Genomic DNA, 26202 nt, shown 5'->3' with positions numbered 1-26202 from the left:
TAGTAACTTTAAATGTAAATATAAATCAAATAAATTAAAAATATAGAGCGAGAAATACAAATACTAGGAGTATGGTTTAAACAATCGAATTTTAGTATTAAAACAAGAGAATTACATAAATTTAGACCAAAAATATAACTTAATATAACTACAGTTCAGTTATCAGTTTCTCAAGAGAATGGTTGAGAAAATAGCAGTTCTCTGTCAATAACTTGCTTCAAAGCGACGTTCTATGAGCTTCCGGCACATACGCTTGAAATGTAGTATAGTATACAATAGCCAAGAACCCACTTAATTACAGTACGCAAAAGCAGTACTTAAATAAAGGGATGGCTACCCAAACTTTAGAGCTAAAGTTTCAGTATTTACTTTTCATTTGCTCTGAACTAAGAAAATAAGTTACACACATATGGAATGCTAACTTTAGTATTCATTTTATTAAAGAAAATGTTTGGGTATCTTCTTATAAGAATCCGAAATTATATTATGAAAAACAATTAAAACACCTTTCATATATTTATTCAGCTCTTCGGAATAGAATATGTAATTTATAATAAGCATTTTATTATTAAATATTTTAAAAGTACTAAGCTTTTAGAGCTAAATTTCTCTAACCAGGACACTAGAATAATTATAATTTAAAAATAATTGAATTTGAATTACAAATGGTTTTATCATAATTAATTGAAACATCAAAATTTGACTCCTTCCGAGAAACCGCTACGAAATGCTACGCCGTAGACTGAAACATTATGTGTAGGCGTCTAGATATTATAGCAAAGTGAAATATGGTCACTGCTACTACATATTCGTTTAATTATTTCCAGTACATACATGTACTATTAAAAATAAAATCAGCTTCACGCTGTATCCCGCATACAGCAGGATAAAGGCAGAGGGAACTTAGTGTTAAAACACTCCGTTCCACAGTTTCCGCCGAATTCTGGAGGCATTGTGTGATGAGTGGTGGAACTCAACGCTGCCTTTTGCCTCGACACCTGAGCGAAGAGTATTAATTTTGCGCCAGGATTGGACTCAATGTACTATTAATGATATTATAACAAATTATATTAGTAGTGGTCAATTAATGAACTCTACGCCGAACTCTTGCCTTGGTGCCAGAAAGAAGTAATAAGATTATTAATACATTATTATCTTTTATATAATAATTCATTCGAATGGGGATCAAATCCACAAAGTTTCAACTGACAATAAAATATTTAAATATTTACATATAAATGAAACGAAAAACGAAACTCTACTGAAATTTGTTTATACAAATATTCCAATGTTATCTTAATATCAATCCTCTAACATTTATTATGAAGCAAAAGATTCTTTATGTCTCGGTTCAATGAGGTGTGACCAGCCAGTGGATCGTTAAGCCTTTGATGTCAGCTCACGTAGGTGGCATATTGTATTTACACAGCCCACGCTTGGCAGTTTGTATCGTAACTCTTATATTTAATAACAAATATATTATTAATTATTATTTAATTACTAATACTTATTAAATAATGTTGAGGCCGTCATGACGCAGTAGCACAAGTAGTGACTGTATTCGACGGTTGTGGGTTCGATTTCCACACGTGGAATACAGCTGTTGTAGATTCGATATAGTTAATCCCCAAGAGAATAGTCAGCTTCACGCTGTATCCCGCACACAGCAGGGTAGGCAGAGGGAACCTAGTGTTAAGACACTCCGTTCCCCACTTTCTGCTGAATTCTGGAGGCATTGCGTGTTGAGTGGCAGAAATCAACGCCGCGCTTTGAGAGAATAATTATATTTAAATTATTTTCTTTTTCCAAAATATCATAATATGTCGCTCACGGAATCATTTTGCTTTACTTTCGTTATGTTAATATGCCATGTAAAGTAAGCCACAATACAAGTATAATAAGTAAGTAATTTAGGCTCAGATCAGGTGAATGGGTATTCACGTAAAAGATATTATAATTATCGTAATATTGTAAGATAATTGTATGTAGCCTATTAACTAGGTTTATTAAAGAGATATTTTAATAATTAGGAGTACAGACAAAAAGGAAGACGTATATATAATATATTTTTACTATTTCATACCGATGCCAGTTTAGATTCTCATTTAAAAAGGTCAGTTCGCACCTTTATCCTACTAATTACATATTAAAACGTGAGCGAAAACGTGGTTATAAGGAGAGATAAGATTTCTACTTTCATATTTTAAATATTTCCAATTACATCGTCACGTCATTTTATACAAAAGTGTCATATTGTAAACATATATTATTCGGTGCTATATTGAATTTATTAATTTAATATATTTTTAGGCATTATTTGAAAAAACTATTTCCATTCTATATAAACTCTTCTTTTGCCTTCTCTATATAAAGTAGAACTGTGCCAAAATTCACACCTCGCTGTCCGCACAATTATCGTAAAAAGAGGTGCAAAGGATTTGCTTCACTTATTAACACACAGATTTTCTTTTGCATTAGTACCAAAGCACAGAAATGAAAATATTAATTAATAATAACTCATTTCCCTGAGTAGGAATCGAACCCACAACTGAAGTCACGAGCTTGTGTCCCCGCGCCAGGACGGCCTTATATATAACATAACATGTAAAGTATTAAAACATTGTTCAACTACTATTACATGTAGTCGACAGTATTTCACTATAAAAGCTTTGCTTTCATGTCCTGTCGGCCACTTGCTCTTTGTTTCCTTTGTTCGTACTTTTACATAAAATAGTATGTTATTCATAGTATAAAGAGGACTTCTTTGTGCGTGACATTATCGTTATTTTTCTAAATTCGCATGTATTTTAAAATTTTATTATTATTTTTTTCTTCAGCTTCTAGCGCTATTCTGCATAGGTAAAGGAAGGTTTTCTCGCTTTAGTGTTAAAACACTTCATTCTCCACTTTCCCCAGAAATTTTCGAGGATGTTGAGTGGTGAAAATCAAATAAATCAAAACATTAATAAATAATATTTAGCTCCCCCAAGTGGGAATCGAACCTGCAAGCATCATGTTACAGTCACGCTTGTCCTCCTGCGCTACGACGGCTTTTAATATTTATTATAAAGTATAAAAATAAATTATTATATTAGGTGATATTCCGGAAATATGGCAACACATATTTTTCGCCTTATTTCCGGAATTACCGAACGAAACGTAATTAAAATGCCATTAGGCAATAAATTACATTGTTATTATCTTATGTATCATACAAGGCGGGTGTTTTACAACTTAGTGATATTACGAGTATATCACTTTGTTTTTTCTTATTTTTCGTCTTTTCTAGTCTACTTTTTCTAACCTGGTTGGAGAAACAGGAATATAATGAAATTGACATTACTAAAATCCTTTAAACATAAATAGAAAACTGAACGGTTTCAAATTATTAAATAATGAATATATTTAGTTGAGCATTTCGAACCTTTGTGAAAATAGTTTATAATTTACGGTCAATACCCAACGGCCTATTTATGATCATTTATCAAAGTCAAATTCAATTTTACTATACTTTAGCTCAGTTTAATTTCTTATTAAATCTATAAATTTGCCTATAATTTATATTGTTAAAATTAATCTTAGCTTTTATTAAATACGAGTATATTTTGCGAAATTTAAATCAATTTCAAGTAATTTTCCTTTGCCTTTTCTCAGCATTTTACTTACATCAAAAAGAACATGCATACTGGAACAAACTTTGTACAGACAATAAATTGTTAAAACTTTGACACGAACTTTAATCTAATATGTATTGCAAGAAAATTGTTCAAGTATAGAGCGTACTTGTAAATGTTACAGTAAAAAATAACAGTTATGTCTGTTTTTATTTTAAATATTTTATTAATGCATTAACTAAATAAAATAATAATAATCAACACTTGACTATATCGTTAACAATATTATAGAGTAAAAAGAAAAAAATTGTCCCAGAGAGAATATTATGCTTTTACGGTGGTCCTCTGATTTTTATGTAATATATATTTGTAGAATTATTTAGCGATCCGGAATGTCCGGAGTTGTTTATCAATAGATTTCACATAACACAAAAGAACAATTACTTTACAAAAACTACGTCTACTACAATTGTTATTTTTTTAACTGAATTTGATTTTTACTATTTTAATTTAAACTTATAAATATAAGTACATATATTATACATATAATAACCAATAAATACCAGCTTTACCTAGCTATACCTAGCATTTTACTTCATCAGTGTATACAGTAAAAATTAAATAAGAAGAAGTAATCTAATAATTTAAATAGAATTCTCAACGTACTCGTATACGCAACGAGTCACATGAGAAGCGTGGCAATTGGATAATTTTATTTGCATTGTCATTGAAATGGTAACTCTGCCATTTCCTGAGTTAGTGCTGGCACAATAGTGATATCCTTGTATATTTGTTACTCACTTTATATATGAATATGAAGGATTTAACGTTAAAGATTGTTTTTTTTAATATATATTTTATAAGAGTTTAAGCAACAGATATATAAAAATCCCATAAAACTTCCTCCTTCTTCTTAAAGTGCCTCTCCAACTAGTGAAGGTTGGCTGTCAACTTCGCATACTTAGTCTTGTTCCTGGTTAAAACTTCCTACAATTATGTGACTCTATTTTCCACGTTACAGTTATTTAAAGACATTATGGGTTTAGCGATAATAACCAAAAAACTATACTTAAAAGGAATAAATTTGAAATAAAATATGTATAAATAACACCCAAAACTAATATTATAAATAAAAAAAATCGTTACCGTTACTTTCAATAATTAAAAAAAACAATTTAATCAAAAAAATACCTCCTCGCTATACATAAAAGCGAATTTTACTAAGTAAACAAAATTAGCTAGCACAAACCTAGTGACCAAAACTTAACGAGCCGTGTAATTTCAAACAAAGGATCGTTATTATATAAAAAGCGCTGATACTATAGCGCTTAAATAAACGACGACAGTTTCAATTCCGCTAAGTAATAGTTTTAAAGGCATTGAATAATCTAAGAGCCTGTGACCTATTTCTGGTATAAGAGAGATTTAGGTCCAAAGCGTACAGCTTAGATTTAAATTTAAATTTTATTTTATTTATATTTATATTTATTTATATTTATATTTAAATTTTACTTAGAAATACTCGTAACTTTGACGAATAAACGTTTAAGATAGTATAAAAAATGTTTTTTAAATATAATTACGTAAGATTTTAGATTTTTATTCAAATTCAAATTCAAATTCAAAATATTCTTTATTCAAATAAATTTATAATAAGCACTTTTGAATCGTCGAATGAACATATGAACAAAAAGCTACCACCGGTTCGGAAGGCAGTTCTGCTGAGAAGAGCCGGCAAGAAACTCAACAGTTGCTCTTTTCAAAATCAATGGTACAATCACAATCTGTTACATTAGTTGGCAGCTATCCTGCATTACATTCAATAGACATTAATTCCATACATGTTTGTCCTCTAAGTATTCTTGAACAGTGTAATAAGCTTTACTCGTCAGAATTTTTTTTACTGATATTTTAAATTTTGGAAGTGGCAAATCTAGAATACACTGCGGAATTTTATTATATACACGTATACTCAGACCCATAAAAGATTTATTAACTTTTTGGAGGCGAAAACTTAGAGTAACAATCTTATCTTTATTTCTCGTTCCTATCGTATGATTGTCACTATGTTTACTATGACAATGTATATTTTGTCGGACAAAGAGAATATTATAGTATATAAATTGGGAAGCAACTGTAAGAATACCCGCATCTTTGAAAACATCTCGCAGAGAATCTCGCTATTTTGAAATGATCTTTGCAATACGATGCTACATTACACATCGTTTGTCACTGTGATATTGCTTGTGTGAAATACGATATTAGCTGTGAAAACAAAGGTTTTTTTTTTATTTTGGGTCAAAACTTTAAAAACTTTTAGTACGAGTACGGAAACACAATAAAATTATTTATGTTTCTGTACATCTGTTACTCCAATCTGTATTTGATATAGAATTTTCTAATGTAACTTCTAAGATATATTTAAAAATGATCTATTAAACTGTTACAAAACATATTTTTTGAGCTATTACTTTTAAAATTTAATCCAACAGTATTATAAGCAAAATATTTTTATACATTTAAAATTGGAAAACAAGTATAACAAAGATTTCCTTAGAGGCACATATTTGACAGAATATGTAAGGAAGGTAATTGAGACAACTTTTCGGAAAACACCGAAAATTGATGTTTGTTTTAAACAAACGACGCGCCAGGATACCTACACCTACTCTTCACCGAGTCAAATAGGTTTCTAAAGTTCGTAAATGATTAGGGGACTTTAACTCTAGTTTATTAACTCACTAAAGCAGAATCCAAGAAAAACTTATCATAACAAGTCTTTCTTAAACTACGCCCATGTCTGAAATTATACGAATATTTTAAATCGAACTCGATAACAGTTACGGATAGAGTTTTAATAAATTCAATTTTAATAATATTTTCCAAATAGGGATGTATTTGGAATCCACAATTATCTTGCTTAGCCATTCTTATTCCAATTGCACCAGGATAGGTTAAAATTATTATGCATAATCGATCAAAATGTTTATAAATTAATTTACTCACCCATATTATGTGCTACGGGCGCTGACAGCGCGCGAGGCATGCACGTAGCCAATAACGCTAATAATAGCCACGATCTCATTTTCACAGCTTTCATCTGGAATATAAAACATTTTGGTAGAATAAATTTGTATTAAACAAAATTTTATGTATATAATAAATAAATAATTCAGGCCAGTCATGGCGCAAGAGCACAAAGTGTGACTGTAAGCGCTTCGGTTGTGAATTCGATACCCACTCGAAGAAATGAATTATTTATTTAAATTTATATTTTCATTTCTTTGCTCTAGTGGAAAGGCAAAGCACGGTGTTCAGTTCCGCCACTCAACACGTCAATGTCTCCAGAATTCGGAGAAAATTGAGGAACGGAGTGTCTTAACTCTTTACACTAGGTTCCCTCTGTCTACTCTGCTATGTGCGGGATGATGTTTACTTCTGAAATATAATTAACATTAAATTTTGGCTTGAAAAATAATTATGATAAAACGCTATCAAGATAACTCAGTGATTATATCATAAAGTAAGTAGAAAAGGAAGAACTGGCAATTTAATATAAAATTCATTTTCACGCACCGCCAAGAGGCAAATCGTGTCAACCTTTGCTGGCAACAGACGCTTTTAGATAAATCCATCAGATAAAAAGATAAAGTAGCTCAGAAATCATATAATTATCAAGATTATGCGTTTAATTGTTTTAAATTTATATTAAAATACTAAATATTACATATATTTATTTAGGTTATGGCTTCATATGTAATAGAAATCATCGTTAACCAATAAGAGTTCTTAATTAATGATTAGGAAGTTAGGAGGAGAATATAATAATGTATATATAACTTTTTATTTTATAAGTCCTATTATCATGAAACCATATACAAACATACAAACATATGAATAAAACAATTTAGAAACATACACATATGTACGCTAAACATAAAAAACACCTAACGTAACAAGGATCAACAAGTTCAATGACTTATAGATTGTAAATCGTGTTCCAGTTAAGATGCTGTGATGCTCTGGTAACCCAGTTCCTGCTACCTCGTGTCCCGGTGAACTTTTCCAACTCCTAGCGAGTTGTGATTGATTAAGAATTTGCGATTGACTTGGGATGAATCTAATGGAAGTAGATTTTTTAAAATTGTGTTTTAATTGTCTTTTTACAATGTTTTTGTTGATGGTTAGTGAAAATTTTTGATATATTTATGTATCAAAAAATTTCACTTTATTATTATACTAGTGGACCCGTACGCGGCTACGCCTGCTTAAACTATAAGAATGCTTATTAAATATATTTTCAGTTTTCAATAGAATTAGTAAGAAAATATAAGCTTAAATAATCAAAAAGAATAATAATTAGAGACATATTATTAGAAAAAATATCTGAGAAATTGAAAACCTACATAAGAAGTAAAAGTAACTAAAGGATATTCTTAATATTAGAAAAAGTACCTAGAACCCGTGCCTTAAAACTACCTAAAAGTATTTTTTGCCAGCAATATCAAATTAAATAAGAAGAGAGCCAAAGTGTAATTTTAAATTAATTATAAACAGCAAATAAAGTTCGAAAATGTATGAAAATTTATAAAACCATCAACGTCGTCTGCCCGTTCGCGTCGGTCATACTCATACTATGCCGCCCGTAGGCTAGGTCATTGCGAATCAGTGACATCTCCCTTAATTATTTAATAGAATGTTATACAGTAAACTATAATGTCAATCTAGATAAAATGCTAAAAGTGACTATAATATTTATTTTCTTAAGGATGAATATCAAAATGTCGCGGTAACGGTTGCGTAGCGACGCGACGGTTGTTATTAACATGGCAGAATAAATTGCATGTCAAATTAGAAAGTACTTTAAAATATATTAGTTTATATGTGTAATGTAATGTTATATAGCCTATAGCACTTCTGAAGAATGCAGCTTTCATACAAAACAAAAACAATGTAAATCGGACCAGGAGATCCAGAGATCTTAGCGTTCAAACAAACAAACAAACAAACAAACAAACAAACAAACTCTTCCGCTTTATTATATTAGTATAGATTTTTATAATTTAAGATTCTAAGCTGTATATTTTGTTAAATTAGAAAAGCTTATTAAAAAGTTAATTTTGCATACAGATTTTAAAACGTGGTAAAACTTCAAAATATAGCATTGCCCGATGCCGTTCTGGTGACCCAGTTCAGCGCACTCACCCCCGAGTCTCGATATCTACTCGAATGTATTGCTAAATGGCTCGCCGTAAATGTATTACGGATGATATAATTAATATCGATTTCATTGAAATTTATACGTAATGCACTTAAATAAAATTGAAATTCGGATCAATTTGAATATATTTTAATTATGAATATGAAAGTCAAAGTTTTTAGTGCTTTTCAAACACGCGTATGTTGTGTGGCAGAACTTAACGCTGCACTTTGCTCCGACACGGGATCGGAGAAATGAAAATATTAAACATTTCATTTTATCGAGATGGAATCGAACCCTCAACTGTCACGTTTACAGTTACACTCTTGTGTCTCCATACTGCGATTGGCCTTTAAATCTTATATTCAAATCAATTTAAATTAATCGAAACAATCTTTGGTCCTCTAGAGACTCCAGAGATATAATATTGCCTGTAACTATTTACTTAATATTAGGGGGATACATTTTTAATAAGATTCTTAATGGTCCAATTATAAAAGGATCGTGCGAAAATCTCAATTATTGATAGCAATCTCCATTCATCTATTAACACTGACGAGGGTCCCTATTAAATATTTTACTTATCTACTACATAAGTAAGAATAACGAGTAAGGATGATAAACGAACGAATGATGTATCTTCTAAGATAGAAAGAGTATAACGTGTTAAGTCGTATTTGTTTAAAGAAAGTTCTTTAATATTTCAATATACTACTAAAAATATAATACTGCAATGTAACTTTTAACCTACTTCTATGAAGTTCTATTGTATATTTCAATCTTTAACAATACTTTCAATCCCTAATCTATGCAAATGATAAAAGAAACTTATAAGGAAACACTATATGACACAAGTTTTAAATTTATATAAATTTAGAGTATATTACAATATTTTTTACGCTATGTACGTTTACAGTAGGATATGCAAAAGAAACGTAGTGTTATGACACTCCGTTCCCTGTTTTTTTACATAAAATTGCACCAAAATACGTAATAAAACAATGAAGCTATAACTAATATATGAGCGAGCAGTAAACTCCTATCTTTTACTACTGCTTTTAGAGTATTTAGAGTACGTAAAGTGCAAATTGCACTTGAAATTATTATTACGGAACCGTAATAGTAAAACTTCAAAATTTTCTTAAATAAACTGGTGGTAGGAAATCTGATGCAATCTTATACCTACATCCTTTATGAAGTTTTCTTTGCTTTTTTTTGGACTGAAACACGGCTTCGCTCTCTTTAATTTATTTTTATAATACAGCCACAGGATAATATTAATAAATATATTTTTTTTAAATAAAAAATATCCCATGTTCTTTCTAATAATGCCTTTAAGAATATGTGAACAAAATTTGACTAATACTATACTGAGAACATGTATCCTGCTTGCAAGTAGATGTTGATATATCACCCTGTTGTAGCCTTCAATCAAGTGGTAATCCACCATTCCATGTCACTGTTCATTGAAAAGCTCCCCCAAACGGCAGATACTTATAAGTTACACAGAATGAAGAAAAAAAGTAATGTCTAACAAAAATTTATGTTGTAATAAATGTAAAATATGTTAAGAGAAGTCACTTATAAGTATAACATGAAGACCCCACGAAAGCATTTATAATACAAAAATCGGACAAGTGTGAGTCTGGCTCGCCCACCTAGGGCTCCGTACAAAAAATGGTGATCTCGAGCTGTTTTCGAAGGTCAAGCTTAGCTTATCTAGAGGTACTAGATATACGGACGGATGGACAACAAAGTGATCTTATAAGGGTTCCTTTTTTGTAATAAAAAAAGTAATATAATAATATAAAAAGTACCTATCTATAAAATATTCATCAATTTTTTACTTGTATAACTATAATAGTTATTGTTTCCAGCGCTTGCCATGCCCTACTTAAGTCTGCAAAGCTTTTGGGTTAAGCATAAATAATACAACGCTGCAGTAGACCAAAAAATAATAACGCTGACGCAGACTAATTGCAGGAATTGATGATGACTAGAGTTTTCGCTTAAAATATAAGCTATAATTTGGATAGAATTTTAAACTAAAATGTGGATATTTGGTCTAGAAACAAATAAAAATGTATGAGGATAAAAGTTTTATTGAAAAAACCTCTGGTCATTTGTTTTAAATATCATAATCAAATGTTATATATCTTTTTAATCCCATTCAACTACAAATCCAGTCCACTCGTGTAAGCTTCAGAATGACGCAACAGTGCTGATATCTCAAATATCGTTCGTTAAAAACGAGTTATTAAAATATACTTCCCTTATTTCCTTGCATGCTTTATTATTACATCTATATTAATAATAATAAATTTTACATGTTAAATATGAAGTGTTTAATAATAAAATATATTAGTATAGCCTCTTTAAGATACAATATTAAAGCTTACATAGAGCTTTAATATATTATACTAAAGAGCCTATACTAAAAACCTTGACATAAAAGTGTACAAATTATAATTTCCGTGAATATTACGCTATTAAATTAAGAATCTTATTATATTAACGACACGACGTATAGACACGACAGTTTCAATAAGTTTCGCCTAATATGACGTAAGCCCCAAAACGGGAAAGATGTAGACCTATTAAATGTTTCCCTGCTGTGTGCGGGATACAGCGTGAAGCATTTTTTTTTTAAATTGTAGTCTTTTATTATATAAATCAGTAGAAACTGTAATATAAAATTAACATACACGTGTCAATCTCTATTACGCAGCCAATCTCCGGACGATGGAGGCTACGGTGATATCAAATTGGTTTCCTCTACGGGAGTAGGTCATTCAGCGAGCCTGCTACGTGGGAATTTTCTCGTTTAAAGGTTTTAAAACTTAAATGTAGGTTTCGATTGTTAATCCTAATAAACTACTGAGCTTGTTATTTTTTTTAGTTTTATGCAGTCGGGGTTTTTGTGTTTTTAAATATTTTTGTATGTTGTATTAAATTCAATATTTGAATAGATATTAAGTAAGGAAATATGTGCCAGAAGCCCTTATGGAGTAAGGGAAATCTCTACAAAAACATAAGAAGTAAAAGAAAACGTTATAAGAAACTTATAAGTTAATTGGAAACAAATTTGTTTGTCCTTTACCTTGTCCTTATCGGTTAAATAACCTCCCGGGACAAGGAAAGGTTGAAGTTGTCCTCCTTAGATTCTCATGAGAGTTTTAAAGACACGCCTACTAAGATTACATATATAAAAAGCACACCAAAACAACCCCACCCCATCCCCTTTTCCTACGGTATTTTTCAAAACAAAAATAGTTTGCCCTATATTGTAGTTAAAATATAAAAGTATTCTCAGAATCACACATTTTGTGGGATTTATTTATTTTCTATTCCATTACAATAAATTATTTTGTACGTGTATTTCAATTTAACAAATAAAGCTGAAGTTATGATTTTCTCTTTGATATGTTAAGGGTGACAGAGATTTATGTTAATCGTATCACATCAAAGGACACTTCCATAATTTAACCCTCCCCAAATTTCTGTTGTTTAAAACATAGAAGTACCAAATATCTGTAGACTTTTTTTCATTATTAATTTTTAGGAAGACGAAGGAACGAGAAATATTTAGAGAGAAAATTGTATAAAATAATATAATTATAGGAATACATTTTTTTTGGTTTATATTTTTTTGGATTTTTTGGAGTAGGTACGTATTTTATCCCTACTGTAGGGTAAGGGAACTGACCATATACATCTCAAATGTACCAATCTAAATATTTATTTTCTTGGTATTTATTTCGTGTCGGTCACTGACTTCACATATAAAATGCAAAATTTAATTAGAGACAGAACTTCAATTTTCATCTTCGAATCCTTGCTTTTGATTTAAGAAAGGTAGACGTTGATCTTTGTACTTGACTCCCGACAATGACTTTAATTTCGCAGCCCTTGAAATATCGAGATAACAATTTATAATAGAATAATTTGCCAACTAAATGTTTTCTAAACCAATAAAATTGATTATTTAATTGTTTGAACAATGTGTAATGAACCACATTTAAATTTAATATTCTATGTCATTTAGAAACCATAGGAACGTTTAAAATCTATTATACATAATTCCCAATTTTATTATTTTCGTGTTGCGCAATTACCTACGTAATCATTTTATCTAATAACACAAAATAATTAACATCACAAAGACTACTAATATAGCTATTATACTAAAAAAAATCGATATTTTGAAGAGGAAAAGTTTGTTTGGTGGAACGCGTTAATCTCAAGAATTATCGGTTCTAAACGCGTGTGGCTTGAATGTGGACTAGAAATAACTTATTTAACATTTCCTCGTTCTAACATAGAGACAAATAGCGGGGTAGAATCCGCCACTTCACACACATGTCTCGAAAATTCGGCGAAAAATAGAGTATGGAGATTCTTAATATTAAGTTCCGTCTGCCTACACTCTACACTATTAAATTTGATATAGAATATACAGCTAAATAGAAGATATGTGATATATATTAATATTTTTCAATCGAATATAAAAAGAACTTTCATAAAAAACATAAAGTAATCTTTCGTAAGTAAGTAAGTACGAAAGATTTGAAACTCATCATGTATTACAAAATTATATTTAGCACTAATATCTTGTTTACGGCTCCGCCCGCTGAAATACGCATTTATTTATCTTCTAATAACATTATAAGTTTTAAAACAATATATATACATTGAAAAAATGACCAAGTGCGAGTCGGATCGAAAATTTAGAATTTATAAAAATGGCAAAAAAAAGCACATTTATTGTATGGGAGCCTTAAATACATATTTTATTCTTTTGTTTAGTATTTGTTTTACTTTAAAATCGTATGTAAAAATTTGAACTGTCTAATTAATATGGTTCATGAGATACAGCCTGGTGAGAGACAGAGTCTTAGTTTCCATTTAGCCTTTGGGAACAGAACATTACATACTGAAGTTTTGCAATTTATTCGAACAGATGTAACTTTTTTTATGAATCGATAGAAATAAGACAAACACTTAATGTTAAGGGAAATTTGCCAAAATACCATAGTAGAAACGGCATTAAAATCAGTCCAGCCGTTTAACTTGGCGTAAACAAATGTACAGACAAACCGATAAACAGACAACAATTTTAAAAAATAATTGTTATGGGTTACATTACATTGTTAAACGCGCCCCATAACATTTTTTCCTATATACGAGTATGTTCCGTATACAGATACAGGCCGGTTACGGTTATTATAAGTACCTATAAAAAAGTATTTATGTTGATTAAATAATAATCACAATTATTGGAGTTACGTTTCAAATTAGCCGCGAACACGCCGCCGTTTTAATGAATTTCGATACACACATATTTACATATTAAAAAAATTACTATAAAAAATGATAATAGATTTAATTTTTAAAAAAATTAAATAAAAATAAATATAGCCCAATAATAATAATATATAAAAAATGATAGCTTACCGTTTTCCCGCGTTCCAATTGGCTTCAACAGGAGGGACGACACGTCCAACGTCTAAAATAGCAGTACGCGATCTCAATCCTCGCCTCTCATCCCTCCTATCGCAAGACCCACCAGCGCGCCTGCGCCGCCCTATGACGTCAATGGCTTCTTTCACTAATACAGGTGTCTGTATTCATAAAAATGCCGCAGAGCGCGTGTACCACCAAACAATGCTTACTGTTGCTGACAAATTACTATTTTATTGTTTAAAATACTTCAGTCCTTCACGTTTTAGTATATTCACGTTTAAAACATTTTGTTGTTTTTGTTGGCTTTGTCATACGTTTCTAGCAAGTTTTTCCATTTGCATCGCGACCTACTTAAGTTTTTTTCTGATAAATTGAACTAGCTTATGGTCTTGTTGTGACGGGTACTTAATTCTAATTTACGCTCCTTTGAATTAATTGAAAGCTTTAAGTGTATATTGTTATATATTTTTTTGCGCTTTACGCTCTATCTTGTACCTAGCAGGCAGAAAATCTAGTGTTACGACACTTCGTTGCCCATTAGGCCATTTCTATTTTCCTTAAGGCATTGCATGAAGAGTGAGTGGCTAAACTCAACACCACGCTTTGCCTCTTTCACCGACAAAAGAATAGGAGATCTACATTATTATAAGGGTTCCGAGTTCTGTGTTCATTCAGGATAAAATTCTAGCTCTCAATTTTATTCGACAATTTTCATTTTTTTACGTATAAGCTTTATTCTATTGGTAAGTTGTTATACTTCCAGGTTGTACTGGACTATTTTTTTCTTATCAGCTTTTGAGCCTAGTGGTAAAAATAGCCTACCGAGAGCGTGAATGTCCTACTGTGTTTATTTGTTATTTTTATTCATGTATGGGATAAAAACAGTAGCAAATGCCAATCTATCTATCAACGTGCGACGACCTTTTCCGATCAAAATAATAATTTAAAATTGTTCTAAATCTAATTATCAAAATTAATTAAAATATAATTAAGCTCCCAATGAAAACTACGGACTGAATATTGTTCTAAGTTGTTTACTTCCATACTTATTCCTTTCTTAGATTTTGTTTAGAGATCTACTATGTGGGAAACACCACAATTCTCTTCTCTAATTAATTGTAGGTATCGCTGGAGTCCGATAAACAAACTTGTTATTTGTACCTACTACAATCCTTTTTTTCTTATTAGTAGATAATTATAAAGCTTTATGCTTTATCTCTATATGTAGTGTGTATTTCGTTGTAATGCTACTTCTCCTAGACCGTTAAACCTACAGCTCTGAAATTTTGCAGGAACTTTGTGGACAACACGGTGATCTCCTGTTCCCATATTCCCGATACCACTAATTAAATTTTATTCGCAACCGGTATACAACTTAATTTCTCTAACATCGTACGACTACTAACGTAGTGCTCTTATTTAATATACTTAAAAAAAACTGATGCTAATGTAAATTTGAAATCTATAGCTATTGATGTAAATACATTTTGATATATAGTACGGTCAACGAGTTATGGCCGTAAGTTAGACTGCGCAGATTTGATTTGATTGACGAGTATTCTTACATTTCATTATTTCCTTACCGAGTCAACAATGCGGAAAAGTTCAGAACATCTAACTTGAGAACGGCTACGACTCGTTAACTATACTGTCCAACGTTACCGTACTTAAAAGTTAAAATTTATTCGTCCTACAAATTTTCTCTATAAATACTTTTATTTTCTTTTTTATCTGTTTAATATTAAAATGACAAAAGATCTATTCAGAACGATTATTGAATAATTTTTCTCCATCATCGCCTTGAAAAATAATATCAGTCTTCTGTTAAACTTTAATTTAAAGCGTTAATAAATCATTCAGCTGTATTAAAAATTAAGTTAAAAAACTATACAGTAATGTCAATGTCATAATTGTCAGAATGCAATATTCATAACATCGTAAAAAGGCTTTTTTTTACCTTTCAAATTTAACAAATTTTACCTTAATATTTCAATAAACTACAAAAGTAAAACTAGGCCATAATCTGAAAAAACTAAATACCTGATTTGATAATTTTATTAATTATTCTACAATGCATATCTGAAACGCTTGGCAATGTTATTCAAATAACATTTAGTTAATAGTTTAACACAACTTATCATTAAAGATTTAAAATATTACGTTCTAGTCAATTTAAATATAAATTACAATTTATTTTAGATATTGTATTATGCATGTCACATTAATAAGAACAATTATTTCTGTCGTCAATCCGCATAAAATGGCCATTCGTCAGTCAAGTGATATGACCAAATTTAAAGAAAGTTTAAAAGCTGCGAAGGAAGTAGTAATATTATCTGGTGCCGGCATCAGTGCTGAATCTGGTATACCAACATTTAGAGGTGCAGGTGGAACATGGAGAAAATATCAATCTTCCTCTTTAGCAACACCAGGAGCGTTTCGAGCTAATCCTAGTTTGGTTTGGGAATTTTATCACTATAGACGAGAAGTAGCAACAAAGGTGCAACCTAATGCGGTAATTGTCTCCTTGTAAGAAAAAATCTATATTTTATAGTTTAAGAAGTAAATAATGAATTCCAACTTTATTTTAGGGCCACATAGCAATTGCTAACTATGAAGCTAAATGTGGTAAGGAAAAGAAAATAACAGTAATAACACAAAATGTTGATGGACTTCATGTAAGAGCAGGTACAAAGAACTTACTTGAACTTCATGGTAATTTATTTAAAACTCGGTGCACTAAATGCAAAGAGGTTTTAGTTAACACAGACTCACCTATTTGTGAGGTAAATTTCTTTTTAAGTATTTCATCTCATATATTTTATGTTACATAATTTGAATTTACACAATTCAATATTTTTTAATGAATTTATATGACTGTAACTAGGCTTTGGCAAATCGTGGAGCACCCGATGCAACTGTAATGGAATCAGATATACCAGTGAAGTCTTTGCCTCACTGTAAGAAGTCAAATTGTGGTGGACTCTTGAGGCCCCATATTGTTTGGTTTGGTGAAAATCTGGAGCCTGCTATATTAGAAAGTGCTGGTAAATATAATAATTTAATCATAATTTTTAAAATACATATTTTTATATATATACAACACTACTGTTAACTAAAAGATATTAAAAAAAACTAAATCTATTTCCAATATTTTCAGCTGTGCAATGTCTGTTAGTTACTCAATGTTCATTTGTTGTTCATCAAATTGTTCATTTGAGAAGGATATAATCAAAAGTTCTGCAGCTAAATCAGGGCAGCTGTGACTTGTCAGCTATACCATACTTCTATTTAAATAAATAATCATATATTTCCAGGAGCTGCAATGGAAACTTGTGATGTATGTCTTGTAGTTGGTACATCATCTGTAGTGTACCCAGCAGCCATGTTTGCTCCACAAGCAGCACAGAGAGGTGCAATTGTAGCTGAATTTAATATTGAACCTACACCAGCTACATCAGACTTTCATTTTTATTTTGAAGGCCAATGTGGAACTACATTACCTATAGCTTTGGCAGAATAACTTAGTTCAATACTTTTTTTAGATATAGAACAACACTGACAACTGAGCACTTGTGTTTTTTATGAACAAAGGAAAAAAAGTCATACTTATGAAAAAAATATTTAATGCTTAAAATTTATTTAGATTTCATAAGAGTAATTTGTACAAAATAAAAGAATGTAAATATGTAAAAAGGTTAAAAACATTAAATTATTATTATTTACAAGTAGTTTTTTGTTTATGTCTCGCAAAGAACTTGGCAATATTACCAATAGCTGGGCCAAATGTGTAGCTAGAGAGTAGAGATTTCTGAAAAGATATATTCAAGTTATAATAAAAAACCAAGGATCACTCAAATATAACATTGTAAAAAATAAGCTTCTTAATTATTAAATTTGCTTTAATGGCAATGTGGCAGCAATTCATGGTTGCAAGTTTCATACCCACTCCACCAATTAAAGATGTCTGTTCTTTAATCAGGTTAAAAAATAACTAAATTCCACCACACAACAATAGTCTTAAAAATTGATGGTGAATTGAAAAAAATCTTTGTTTATTTAAGAAATGCAAATAGCTGAAGATCAATCTCAGTGGTGTGCCATTGGAGAAGCCTACGTCCATCAGTGGACGACGACAGGCAGTGATGATTTAAGAAAACATATTTGCAAGGGATTTTTTATATAATAGCTTTTACCCACATGGTTAAATGGAAACAAGAGTTATGTATGTAACTCTTGACACACTAAGTTGGACTAATTGTTCATTATAACACAAAAACCAACGATTATACTATCATTATTGTGTTTTATAAGTGACTCAAAGTCAAAGTCAAATAATTTTGCCTTTACAGTAGTGTAGTTCCTAAGATTAATGGGTAAAACCAAATATATTTCTTTAACTTAATATTATATAAAATAACAAATAAACGTAATAAACATAGCCCACCTTTACAAAAGAGGGTAATGCCGAAATAGTTTGAGATCGTGAGTATCTTTCATCCACCAGCAAAACGCATGCAAAATCGTTAGCGTGTCGCACAGCTCGTCCTGAAATTTTAAAGAAAATATATGAATAATCTTATATTTGATTTATTGAAAAGTAAAGTTTAAGCCAAATCAATAAGAGTTATTTATAGCAATTTTGTCAAACAACATTGTTTAAAATTATATAACTTTCTAATTTGTAAACTGATGAAAATAAAACGCTTGGCTTAGTGGACACAGTGCTTGCAGTTTCCAAGGAATGCGGGTCCCAGTTCTGTTATGTTGAATTTTTTATATATTTTCTAAAGTATTTCTAAATTTATTTTACTTACCAATACATTGATTAACTGCCTTCATGCATAAATTTTCACAGTATGTGCTTCCTTCGCCTGGCTTTAATTTGTTCAAATATTTGATTTTTTCTTGTAATTCTAGAGATTTCACATTTGGGTATGGCATACCAATGACTATCACGCAGCGGCCTAATTCGTCGCTGCGAAAAGTCATCATTTATGAATTGTTACATTAGTTATTCATATTGAATGACAAATGAAGATAATATAAGATTTATAGTATGAAAAAAAAAAACGTTTAGACATGAGTGATCAGTAATTGTATAGGTTCCCTCTGTCTACTTGCAAATAAAAGGAATAGCGGAAAACTTCTTACCAGAGCGAGGAAATAAAAATATTTCAATCTCGTGGAGTAGGAATCGAACCCACATTCGTCGTGTTCACACACACACTCTGCCACGCGCCACAACGGCGTCTATATTTATTTATTTATGACTTAAATAATTATTATCATTAGTTTCTAACATTTTCGTAAAAACATAAAGTAATAAAGTACATAGTATAAAATTTACAAATACCTGAAATTAAGTCCTTCGCTTAATTTACCGCCTACGACACTCAGCAACAGGGCACCAGTCTCCGAACCACTTTTATTTTTTATAGCACCTGCATATTTTTGTAATACCTAAAATAAATATATAATGTATATACACAATATAGTAAATACACTGACATTTTTTTATTTTTTTAACCGACTTCTATAAGAAAAGGAGGTTATCAATTCGACTGTATTTTTTTTTTTTTTTTTTTATTTTTTTTTTTTATGTTTGTTACCTCATAACTTTTAACTGGGTGGACCGATTTTGATATTTTTTTTTTATTTGAAAGGTATAGCTTCCCGAATGGTCCCATTTTTTTTTGGTCCATGTCTGACAATGGTATCCATGAGAAAATCACATAAGTCTTAAATTTGCATTATGCATGTGCGCGACTAATAGCCGAATAACTCAATGTCGCGGCAACCGATTTTGATGATTCTTTTTTTATTTGAAAGGATACACTTCAAGGATAATTTGGTGAAAGTTTGGTTAGGTTTCGATTATGGAATTCGGAGAAAATTGAGAAAGTTTGTTTTTTTTGGTCAAAAATTAATTATACTGTAATAGTTACAAGCAAAAACTTTTTAAATTGATGTCAGAAGTGAGATTCCTGATCGTTGCATTTCTTTTCAACCAATCTCAAAAAAGAGGATGTTCTCATTTTCAACCAACTTCAAAAAAGGGAGATTCCGAATTCACCCGAATACTTTTTATGTTTGTTCTTGTCAATATACCAAAATGTAACTTTGCACAAAAATAATAGCTAATTAAATGAAGTTTTACATAGAACAATCACAACCACTCGTTGACAACCACTACCACCACCATCACCACTCGTTCAAGAAGCATCATTTTAAGATCTACCCATCACTAAAAATCGTAAAATAAATTAATTTTTAACAAAAACAAAAACCGACTTCTAACAACGAACTAAAAAGTGAAAAATAATTATATAAAGATTTTATAATTTTGAAGTCGGTGTCAAACTAATGCTACAACACCTTTACTACAATATCTAATTACTAAGCCTGTTTGTTTTACTTGGCACCGATTTCAAAATTATAAAATCTTTATATAATTATTTTTCACTTTTTAGTTCGTTGTTAGAAGTCGGTTTTTGTTTTTGTTAAAAATTAATTTATTAAACAATGTGACTATAAACGCGACAGTTTTGAGTTCGATTCTCGCTCGAGGAAATAAGTATTTGATATTTTAATTTCATCGCCCTATAATATTTCAACGGAAAGTGAACGGAAAACGAAATATCTTAACACTAAGTTCCCTGTGTCAAACCTGATATATGCGAAAAATTAACATTTACGTCTGAAAAATAATATATATTTATGATGAAAAATTTGACTGTAAATATGATGATATTGGTTTAACTATCCCTAGTCGGTGAAATAAAGTATTTTTACTTTGCCACTTCGGTAAGACATGGCGCGGTATTGAGTACCACAACTTAACGAACAATGTATTGAATTGGGGCACAAAGGAGAGAAAGCTCTATGTTGTCACTGGGTTCTATCTTTCCATTTTTTATTTGCTGTATAAAACAAAAATATAGTATGTTTACATTTTTTTAAATGGTATATATGCACATATTAAAGGAAAAAAATAACTTATAAATATCTACCAATACCAATTATTACAAGTTGTAATAATTAGACATAACATTGTTAAAAATACCTAATTATTATTTTAAAAAACATATTAAAACATACTTGATCTACATCAGCCGCAGATTTGGGTTCTCTAAATATCTTTTTCTTTTTGCTTATAATTTCTATTATTTTATTATTACACAAGTGTTCATACAATATTTGTTCATAGGAATATGACGGTAGGAAACAGACAATTCCGTCTGGCACTATGTTAGATATGTTACTCAATATTCGACCAACTTCATTCAACTGAAAAATAAAAAAAAACTTATTTTTTTGTTTTTTAAATGTTATTTCATACTAAGGAAGGGAAACATATTTACATCATAAACAAATAATACGTTCCCTATTTTCTGCAGGATTCTGGATACATTGTGTGTTTAGTGGCGGAACGCCGCGCTTTGCATCGACATCAGAGCGAAGAAATGGAAATATAAATTTAAATAAATATTTCATCTCCCCGAATGGGGATCGAACCCAAAACCAGTCGGATTTATAGTTACACTTTGGATCCCTGCGTCACAACTGGCTTCCACTAAATAAACCGATAAATTTAATTAAGAAACTTACCAAATCTTTAGAGGAACGGTTTTCGTATGAGAAATTCAAATTAACATTAGAAGGACCTTTCGAGAGGCATACGCCCAGTACGTTATCAGGGGCGACCACGTGGTCACATTTAACTACATTCACATTTTCCTCGTCCATACTATTGTTCGTTAGTAATGCTTTAAACTCATTAATTGGTTCCATCGTGCCACCCGCTACTATAACCTGTAAATAAAAAATATTCTTATATTTCTATGGTAATATTCCATATTATTATTAATCAACAATTTAATGGAGTACAGATGTGGCGCAATATCAAAATTTGTGAGGATTGATGTTTTTACTACTTTCAAGCAAAAACACGGATTTTAACGAATCTTTACAGTAATATAGCTTATACATCAGGCTAACGCATTTTTTTAAATTATGTAAAGATATTGTATAATACAGGTAACAATAAATTTAAGCGGGCGAAGCTGCTTTTGAGGTGCTAATATAATACTATGAAAAACTTACAGAACGACATTCGCTAACTACTTTAGCGAAATGTTCAGCGGGATTCAATAATAAATATTTAAGTTGTCCATTGTCACCCATTTGTACGAACACTCGACCGTTTGCACTTCGGTCGCAGAGCATTTCTATAAAATCAAGTATTGCGTACAGACCACTGCCTGCTGACGTTTCAGTTGGTATATTAGCCTAAAATTTTCATTAAAAATTTAATGTAATAATTAAAAATATTTTAAAAAACGTAACAAAGTTTCTGTTGCTCCATTCTGCTTTTCAGGCAAAGCGCGGCGTGAGTACCGCCATTCAACACGCAATGCCTCCAGAACTCTATGGAGAGTGGGGAATGCAGTGTCTTAACACTAGGTTCCCTCTGCCTACTGTGTGCGAGATACAATGTCAAGATGATTTTTTTAAATAAATAAAAATATATAATTACAACAAAAATTTTACCTGAGCAATAGGTTTTGTTTCTGTTTTGATATTAGAGGAATCCTTCAGATCAGTCTTTTTAGAAATAGTGTTTAAGAAATCTTTAAACATTGCTTTCTTATTATCTACCACCTCTACATTCTCTTCAAGAGCTTGATTATTATATCTCATAGAAAATCCATGTAATTTTGGTGCTAATTTAGTGTTTTTACAAAACTGTACTAAAGGATGCAGATGGAGATGATCTATTTCAACATTAATAACAAACTCTTCTAATGTAAATACTTTAGATTGTTGCTTTTCATTGTATTGTTTTGGCTTTACTATATCTAGAAAAGATTTATATATTTTTTAGCTTCACACTGTATCCCACATATAGTAGGGTGAGAGATGGAAGTATTAAAATATTTATATTTATTCCCCACCTTCTCTCAATTTTAGAGATTTCGAACTCGATGACGATAAATACGTGTAATAATATGCATCAATTAAAACAGACTTTTTTTGTATAAATATGGTACAAAAATAATTCTATTAAAATTTATTGTTATTAATATTAATATAATGGTGTAAAAAAATAGTAGTACCTAAAAGTTTTCCAACAACAAACTTAACTTGATTCAATTGTAACAAATTCTTGCTGCTAAGCCGTGATTTATATTTATTTATATAAAATTCCAAAAATGTTTTAACAGACGAGAGCTGCTTTATAGAAACCGGTGCTGAATGAGCATTTTCCAAAGCCGCTGTTAAACCATGAGCCTCATCCAGAATAAGGATATTGTCTTGTAATTTGAGGGAAATTCCTGATCTTGCACCGCTACTTACAATTCCAGCATGGCTTATTAGAACTACCTACAAAGAATATTTTGTTTAAACAAGTACTTGAATTTCATTCAAATATTTTTGAACATTTTTTGTACACCAATGAAAGAAAAATATTTAAACTCCTTGCAACTGTCCAAGCCCTCTAAGTAACTATCTGTCTGATCTTGAATTTTGCCACTCAACATGAAATGTTTCTAATATCAGAATGTAGGAAATAAAGTGTTTAAGACTAGGTTCTGCCCTACCCTATCATATTTTGAAATGCAACAAAAGCTAAAAAAATATAATAAGAATTATAGTACAAAATGAATTATGTTTACCTCAGCTTGATCCAATGCCATTCTTGTAGCATAGTATGGACAGGCTTTTAAAACTTTACCACATTTCACTAAATCCTCCATATCCATTATATCAACCAATAACCTTTCCTTTAACTTACTTATGTTACTTTGATTATAATATGGGCATGATGTACAAGAATTCTTTTTTGTTCTTTTCAAAACTTTACCCTCATCTCCTATTGAAGTTGCTTTGGTTTTTGATTTTTGTAAATCAAGACATCTGTAAATTTAACATTTCTTAGCTGGCTTACTAAGCATGAATGCATATGGAAAATTGTGATTATTTGTTTTTTTTTTACATTTATTTTTTAATAATTAAAATTTTATTATAAACATTATAATAGAATTTATGCTATAATGACTTTTTTTGACTAATTTAATTTATTGTCTAAACTATATGTAGTGGTGGCTAAATTGATATACACATAAGTTTTCTAAATAGTGCTTAGTTCATTTTATGAAATGATGTTACCATTGTGTGTTAAAGGAATGATACAAGAGATGTTATTGTACTTTATATACTTTTAAAGTCCTCTACTGAGAATATATTTTAAAAAGGCTCAATTAAAAGGCATAAAACTGAATTAAAACAGTAAAATATGTTATAATATAAATGATAAATTAATAATAGATTTATATTACCTTTCATTTATAAGGTTCACATTTTTTAGCTTGTTGACATCTGAATTAATACAGTAATGCTGCCTTGAAGCTAAAGTAACAATTCTAGTATCTTCTTTAAAAACTGTTCTATTAACTTCACCAATGAATTGTGATAGCTGGCTATGGGTTCTACTACTTATATAAACCTGCAATATATGTATTACTATGCTTTAAATTTTCCATTATACTAATGGAGTTACTAATGAAATATGTATCATAATGTTTAATGTGGCAAATTGATATTTCTGTACTCTACATGAATAAGTTGATAACTTGACTTGCATATATATTTCATTTAATAGTAATTGGCATTAGAATTGTTTTATTTCTAAGATGAATGAATGACTGAACTCTGTTTAATGCTAAAGCCATTTTTTTAATTTCTTCATAATTCTTTTACAAAAGAGTACAATTATTTTATATCAAAAAAATATACATGCTTATCAAATTATTCATACAAAATATAGGCCTTACCTTTGTGAAATTATCTTCATTGTCATTTAAATTGGGTTCTTCATTATTAGATTCATCATCATCCTCTTCACAGTCACCAACAATCAAATCTTGATCCTCTATAGTCTCCTTATCCCCTAATTTTTCTTTTTCTTCTTTTGCTTTATGTTTTTTATGACTTTCCAATACATAATTTTCTTTTCTATCTAAACTGTTTTTTTGCTTATTAACCCTTTTCTTTAATTCATTCAGTTCTTCTTCTTTATTTTTTATTTTATCTAGCTTTGCTTGCAAAATTAGCAGAGATTGATTTTTTTGTATCTTGATATATTCTTCTTGAAGCCAATCATCATTATCTAATTAAAGACAAAGAACAATAAATTTAATATTTTAAATAATTATACAACACTCTACTCTTACTCCAATTTATTACCTTTTATAGAAGAAATTTCATTCTTGATCTCGTCTATTTTTATTTTCAAATCTTCTATATTTTTTTGGTTACTATCTTTTAACCATTGAAGTGCACTACAGCAGATGCTTAAAGATTTTCCCTACAATACAAAATTATTATAAATTTAATGGCTTTTTTATTTTTAAATGAAATTATAATACATAAAATAAAATTACCGTTCCAGTAGGACTCTCAAAAATTCCCAATTTCTTGTTTTCAATAGTAAAATATAACTCTTTCATAAATTTTATTTGTATATCGTATGGTTCAAATGGGAAAGGAAATGTTGGTTGCATGTTTAAGTAACAGCTAGTTTACGTTATAACACAAAATTGTACATAAATCGTTTGAAAAAGCACTGAAACTTTAAAAACCTTGGAACAGATTGAAATTGAAGTTTACTTTTTTGCCGCAAAAAATATGTAGTATATAGAAATTATAGAATATACAATGTAAGTGTACATGCTATATAGTATAGATAAAAAAATAAAATAAAATTTTTATTGTGCTATATAGCGCAGAGGCACAAAGTGTGATTGTTGTGTGACGCGATTGGTTGTGGGTTCGACGTCCACTCGAGGTAATAAAATATTTATTTAAATTTATATTTCTATTTGCTCTGGTTTCCAGGCAAAGCATCGCGTTGAGTTCAGC

General features: G+C 30.1%; 3 protein-coding genes across 6 annotated transcripts in view; 1 reads left to right on the top strand and 2 right to left on the bottom strand.

The window, feature by feature from the left end:
• LOC146538149 (uncharacterized) overlaps nt 1-14445 on the bottom strand; it is a 37854-nt gene extending 23409 nt beyond the window's left edge. For all 4 annotated transcript variants that reach the window (XM_085186580.1, XM_085186582.1, XM_085186581.1 and 1 more), the window contains exons 1-2: nt 14269-14445; nt 6621-6714 (exon numbers count right to left, since the gene is read on the bottom strand). In XM_085186580.1, coding sequence (XP_085042706.1) covers nt 6621-6714 — 94 coding nt within the window. In that variant the 5' untranslated portion in view covers nt 14269-14445. The remainder of the gene's footprint in view (nt 1-6620; nt 6715-14268) is intronic.
• A 1775-nt stretch (nt 14446-16220) lies between these two features.
• Nucleotides 16221-18009, top strand: LOC146538148 (NAD-dependent protein deacylase sirtuin-5, mitochondrial-like). Its single transcript, XM_085186578.1, has 4 exons — nt 16221-16792; nt 16869-17063; nt 17165-17324; nt 17595-18009. The coding sequence occupies exons 1-4, from the start codon at nt 16487-16489 to the stop codon at nt 17798-17800; spliced, it is 867 nt and encodes a 288-aa protein (XP_085042704.1). The 5' UTR covers nt 16221-16486; the 3' UTR covers nt 17801-18009.
• Nucleotides 17887-26044, bottom strand: LOC146538147 (ATP-dependent DNA helicase DDX11-like). Its single transcript, XM_085186573.1, has 14 exons — nt 25725-26044; nt 25528-25648; nt 25116-25450; nt 24621-24787; nt 23958-24198; nt 23397-23664; nt 22831-23138; nt 22384-22569; nt 21889-22092; nt 21379-21567; nt 19634-19740; nt 19095-19255; nt 18725-18825; nt 17887-18088 (listed from the first exon to the last, which is right to left on the bottom strand). Exons 1-14 carry the CDS (start codon nt 25842-25844, stop codon nt 17996-17998), a joined length of 2601 nt encoding a protein of 866 aa, XP_085042699.1. The 5' UTR covers nt 25845-26044; the 3' UTR covers nt 17887-17995.
• Nucleotides 26045-26202: the final 158 nt, after the last annotated feature.

Source organism: Heliconius melpomene, chromosome 6 (assembly GCF_056956725.1).
Source record: "Heliconius melpomene rosina isolate 202511_hmr_F chromosome 6, ASM5695672v1, whole genome shotgun sequence".
Taxonomy (NCBI): domain Eukaryota; kingdom Metazoa; phylum Arthropoda; class Insecta; order Lepidoptera; family Nymphalidae; genus Heliconius; species Heliconius melpomene.
Note: the sequence above shows the minus strand (reverse complement) of the source record. Positions and strands in the feature narration are given on the sequence as shown.

Bases quoted from the DNA above. Each gene is read 5' to 3' on its own strand.
- LOC146538147 (XM_085186573.1), bottom strand. From the start codon at position 25,844: ATGCAACCAACATTTCCTTTCCCATTTGAACCATACGATATACAAATA. The intron at 19,741-21,378 runs GTATGTTTTAAT...TATTTATTTTAG, and splicing joins CTGCGGCTGATGTAGATCAA to GTATTACAAAAATATGCAGG. The intron at 18,089-18,724 runs GTGGGCTATGTT...ATATCTTTTCAG, and splicing joins CATTACCCTCTTTTGTAAAG to AAATCTCTACTCTCTAGCTA.
- LOC146538148 (XM_085186578.1), top strand. From the start codon at position 16,487: ATGCATGTCACATTAATAAGAACAATTATTTCTGTCGTCAATCCGCAT. The intron at 16,793-16,868 runs GTAATTGTCTCC...ACTTTATTTTAG, and splicing joins CAAAGGTGCAACCTAATGCG to GGCCACATAGCAATTGCTAA. The intron at 17,064-17,164 runs GTAAATTTCTTT...GACTGTAACTAG, and splicing joins CAGACTCACCTATTTGTGAG to GCTTTGGCAAATCGTGGAGC.